The following is a 4658-nucleotide window of genomic DNA, read 5'->3' as shown; positions in this document are numbered from 1 at the left end:
TTTTGTTTTGATTCTACGTTTTTGTGCTTGTTCTTTTGTGATTTTGATTAATATTTTATACATGTGGTTGGGCTGTTGCTTGGTCTCATGCGGTGCCGTCGGACGGGCCGGCACAGCGACCGTCCCACTGTCCGTCTGTCCGTTTGTCCCATGTAATTACCCAAATTTGGCGTCACTTGCCGTTAAAGGTTTTTGGGCTTGGAAAAATAGACACAACGGTATAGTGGACTTAAATTTTATTTATGGACTTGGGTTACGTTACAAAAAAGGCATTAGCTATACACTTCATATCAACGGGTCGAAGCACCGATCGAGTGTAGTGCTCAAACGATTTACCCCTTCTGCTCTAAGCCATTCCATAATCCCTGTGCTCTATCTCGACTGCTTTCCAATACACGTGGGATCCTTGCAGCTCTGCCTCCTCCACAAACCGCTCGAAGGGGTAGCCTTGCGGCAGCTCATTCCAACTGCTGACGCCGTTGCTGAAGTCGCAGAAGAGCTCGTTGCCCTGCCGGGCCTTGTAGTTGTACGGCGTAGCTATGACCAGTAGTCGCATGGCGAGCGGCTCACCTGCACCGCCCCGGGGTAAGATCAGGCGTCTGGGAAAACCACAGCTCGGTAGAGTTATGTTCAAGGGAAAATCGAACTGCTCCTGTTCCGCCAAGCTCATGTAGTGATAGAGCTCTGTGAAGCTTATGTGATCACCGATCAATCCGGGAAACTCGCTAGACTCGCGCCGTATCGTATTGTTGCCTTGGTAAAGTATCGTCAGAAATGAATCCAATTGATAGAAGGGCTCCTCATTGACATTCCCACGGGCTGTGGTCAAGTAGCTGCGCAGTATAATCGACTGGGTCCTATTGCTGCTCAGCTGGAAGGTGATCGCGAACGGTCGCTGCTGCAGTCGGTGTCTGCGCGCCTGCAGACTGTGAGGCCACATGAAACGCTTCTCATAGTAAAAGTTGCGGGCGTGCAGAATATTGCTGAGATCCACATCGACGGGCTCATCGAAGGTGATCAGCGGGTCGACCAGGACAGCCTCAATGCTCATATCCGTCGGTCGTACGGGCTGCGAGTAACTCGACTGAAACTCCGTGCGATAGGTTCGATAGGCGTGAAGTAATCGATCGGCGTATGCGTAAAAACTCGGCTGTCGCAGCATTGTGTGCAGCTCCAGGAGCTGTTGGGGCTGGCCGGCGGTTGGCACTTGAAGCCGACTCAAGTCGTAGGGAAACAGCTGCTCCAGGCCCAGCAGCCAATGCTGACCCTTACGCAAGTCGATCAACGTGCCATTGGAGAGGCTTAAGGTTTGAGTGGCGATCGCCTGCTCCACGCTCAGCTCCAGCTTGTGCAGCAGCGCTGAGAGATGCTGCCTTGTGGCGCGAGTCTCCGGCTGATATCGCTGGCCTTGCCAGGTCAGCAGCTGACTATTCGCCTGCTCCAGCCACGACAGACGTTTGTACTCCATTTGCTGGCCGTAGCGCTCCAGCTTGTAGCGCGCGACAATCTGACTCAGCTGCCAGTAGCACCAATCGCGGATGCGCTCGGCTTCTGAGGGATTGTCCCGCAGTGCCACGCCCATATTGATGTAGTACCAGTAGCTCGACCAGCCGTAGTCGTCAATTAAATGGCTCAGCTTAGCTTGAGGCTGCTTTGGTTCTCCAATGCTCAAGATCTGCACGTCAGCCATGGTCTCGGACCATTTGCTTGTGTTGCGCAAGTCTCCGGTCAGATTCGTGGGCAACAGCTGCTTGGGCAGCACCATTTGAATGTGACTTCGATTGCCCATCATCAGCTCCTGCCGAATCCAATTGATGTAGTTGAAGTTGCCAGCTGCTCGCACAACTGTTTCGCTATGATAAGGCGCCGGCAGCAGCTCATAGATCTTGGGCATGGTCAGGACGCGGTAATCGTCGCGCTTGAGCATCGTCTGCATCAGAGCGTGCAGGAAGAGAGCGGGATTCGCGTGGACACGGGCCCAGCATATGTTCTGGCTCAGTGTGCTCCACTCGCGTGTGTTGTAGAAGAAGTGAAAGAGGCCCAAGGTCTCACTGAAGTGCTCCGCCTGATGCTCATTGTAATAGGCATCCTTGGGCAGCAGTCGACCTGAGCTGAGCAAGCGATAATACTCCCGCATCGGCTCGGTATAATGCTGTGCGATCAGATTTGTCTGTTTTGAGTCTGTTCTGGTTTGTTTACTGAAATTCACTTACGACATATTGCGTCTTATCGCTCACAATTTGCTGACCCAATGAAAGACACTCTGCGTGTCTTAGAGGCTCATGAAGATGATGTAGGATTTCCAATAAGAAGCGCTGCTTATTCAGATAATATTGATTTGCTACGAAAAATAAATATATCATCAAATTAAAAATAAATAAATATAAATAAATCAATAATTACAAAAAAAAATTAATAAATAAATATATTTTTATATTAATATACCAAAAATAAATATCGATATTGCATTATTTAATTTACAGAATGATTTCATATATATCATTCTATCAATACTTCTATTAAAAATATATAAATATACCACGAATAGATAATAATATTAAATAAGTTTAATCCCTTACCTATATTGCCTGGAAATATGGCCGCATTGGGACTCAGCTGCAGCAATAAAATGATGGGCGATAAGAGCAAACCAAATCTCATCTTTGCACTTGCTCGCGATTCTCAGTTTCAGAGCAAACTGAGCTTTGCTGCTTTGTTGACAAGAATTTTAAATGCCGAAGACTGCTGCAATTTAATCGAATTGAACTTGTGATCTCTGGGCTGCGACAGAATCTCTCCAGGGGACATTTCAGTATCAGCACGTGAATCCGATTCCATTTCAAAGCTAAAAGCGGGCCCCATTTTTTATTTTATTAGTAAAACAATAAGCTAAGAGAATATTCTCAACTAGAAAACGTTTGCTTTCTTTATTAAATTAGATTTTTTTAAATTTTTATAACATATTTTCTGTATTTCTTTTAAATAAATTTAATTAGTTTTTATTTTTATTTTGTGTATTTATTAAATAAATTTAACTAGTTATTTTATATATTTTTAATTTTTTTTTTTTTAATTTTTTTTATGACATTTTCTGGATTTCCATTAAATAAATTTAATTATCTTTTTCTTTTTAATATTTTTAATATTCCTTCAGCTAAAGTTAAGCTAAGCTAATTAGCTCCCAATCACAGCTAATTAATTTTCTTTTTAGTATTTTCAACAACTCTCACGCTTTGTGCTCTTGCTGTAGGCATACTTATGCAGTCACTGTAGAGCTACAGACATTGTTTATTAGTCATCCAAAGTGGAAATGAAATGTAAAAAAAAATATTTTTTTTTTTTACGTGTTATGATTTTTATTTTTATTATTTTCACTGTTGTTAACTGCCTCCTCGAACTGTCTCCACATCCGCCCGCCTCTGCTGCGGATCAGTCATATCTCTGTTGCTGCTGTTGCATGTTGCTGCCTCTTAAATGTGCACACATTAAAGGCCAGCTCAACGTCTGCTGAACCCAGCGGATGGCGGAAAAACGGGGCAAATTATAATGCGAAAATGTTAATTACAGTCACTTGGCTTGGCCGGCTTGGCCGACTCAGCCCAGATATGGGCATTGTGTCTGGGGCCTTTTGTAACGAAAAATTGGCGCATTAATGTAAAGCGTCGCCCAGGCGTAACGGATAATAGGAGCTGAGTAAATTAACGGTCACTTACACTATATACATATAGGTATTTATATATATCTGTCTCTGTAGGCATTACACATGCGATGTCTCTTTGTTTGGTCTTGTCTTCCTCTTCTTCTCATTAGCCGCTGCCTGCCAGCTAGGTGGCATAGTACGGAGTATGACAAGCGCTTTGCTTGCATAAAGTTAATGATTCGAAACGCGTCGCCTAATAGGGTGCACAATGAAAAACTTTATTGATATGCGACTGTATTCTTGTGCTGGTTCATTAGAGTGAAAAGAGTATATTCGTTTGGGTACTTAAATGGCTGTAAGTCAATAAGTATACAAAATAACATAATGTAACTAAGATAATATAATATAATATATATTAAATTGTTTATCATAAAATACTTATAAAATAATACAATTTAATATAATATTTAATTTAAATTTATTTAGTTGTTTTATGCTTTTTTCACAACTTTTATTATTAAAATTTTTTTTTTCTTTAAATTAAATTTTGTAAATTGTTTTCTTCCCAGTCATGTTCCTAAATTTGTAAAAATATTTTGTCCTTTAAAATGTTGTTCTCAAATAAATGTTTTTGTTTGACATTAATTTTTGAACATAACTCTATTAAATTTAACATATAGAACTATGATCAAGAAAATAGTAGTGCACTCAATCCATAGCCCAAAGTCTTAGTTCCTATGTTGACAATTCTATCTATAACAAATCTCTTCCACAAACCAAACTCTGATATTTACTTCTTCCTGGTCAAATCGTAATATATTAATATCATATTAAATGCTGAAACTGAACGAGTATTATACAGTCCATTACACCCGATTGCAGCGACTTATCATTTGTTAAAAAACAATTTTCACCTTGATTCATGACTCAGAAGATGCCGTGGCATAAGCTTGTTAAGTCAAAAGACCGTTACCGGCTGAGACCAACACCAACTGCAGCCTCATGACAACTGATTACG

General features: G+C 41.6%; 1 protein-coding gene across 1 annotated transcript; it reads right to left on the bottom strand.

Moving 5' to 3' along the window:
- Window positions 1–221: 221 nt before the first annotated feature.
- LOC6582925 (larval serum protein 1 alpha chain) lies at window positions 222–2807 on the bottom strand. Its single transcript, XM_002008571.4, has 3 exons — window positions 2580–2807; window positions 2214–2341; window positions 222–2152 (listed from the first exon to the last, which is right to left on the bottom strand). The coding sequence occupies exons 1-3, from the start codon at window positions 2659–2661 to the stop codon at window positions 347–349; spliced, it is 2016 nt and encodes a 671-aa protein (XP_002008607.1). The 5' UTR covers window positions 2662–2807; the 3' UTR covers window positions 222–346.
- Window positions 2808–4658: the final 1851 nt, after the last annotated feature.

The sequence above is a fragment of the Drosophila mojavensis genome, unplaced genomic scaffold (assembly GCF_018153725.1).
Source record: "Drosophila mojavensis isolate 15081-1352.22 unplaced genomic scaffold, ASM1815372v1 contig_74, whole genome shotgun sequence".
Taxonomy (NCBI): Eukaryota; Metazoa; Arthropoda; class Insecta; order Diptera; family Drosophilidae; genus Drosophila; species Drosophila mojavensis.
Note: the sequence above shows the minus strand (reverse complement) of the source record. Positions and strands in the feature narration are given on the sequence as shown.

Excerpts from the sequence above, each read along its gene's own strand:
- LOC6582925 (XM_002008571.4), bottom strand. The coding sequence starts at position 2,661 with ATGAGATTTGGTTTGCTCTTATCGCCCATCATTTTATTGCTGCAGCTG. Across the intron at positions 2,342-2,579 it reads CATATTTCCAGGCAATATAG|CAAATCAATATTATCTGAAT; the intron begins GTAAGGGATTAA and ends TATTTTTCGTAG. Across the intron at positions 2,153-2,213 it reads GCGATAAGACGCAATATGTC|CATTATACCGAGCCGATGCG; the intron begins GTAAGTGAATTT and ends CTGATCGCACAG.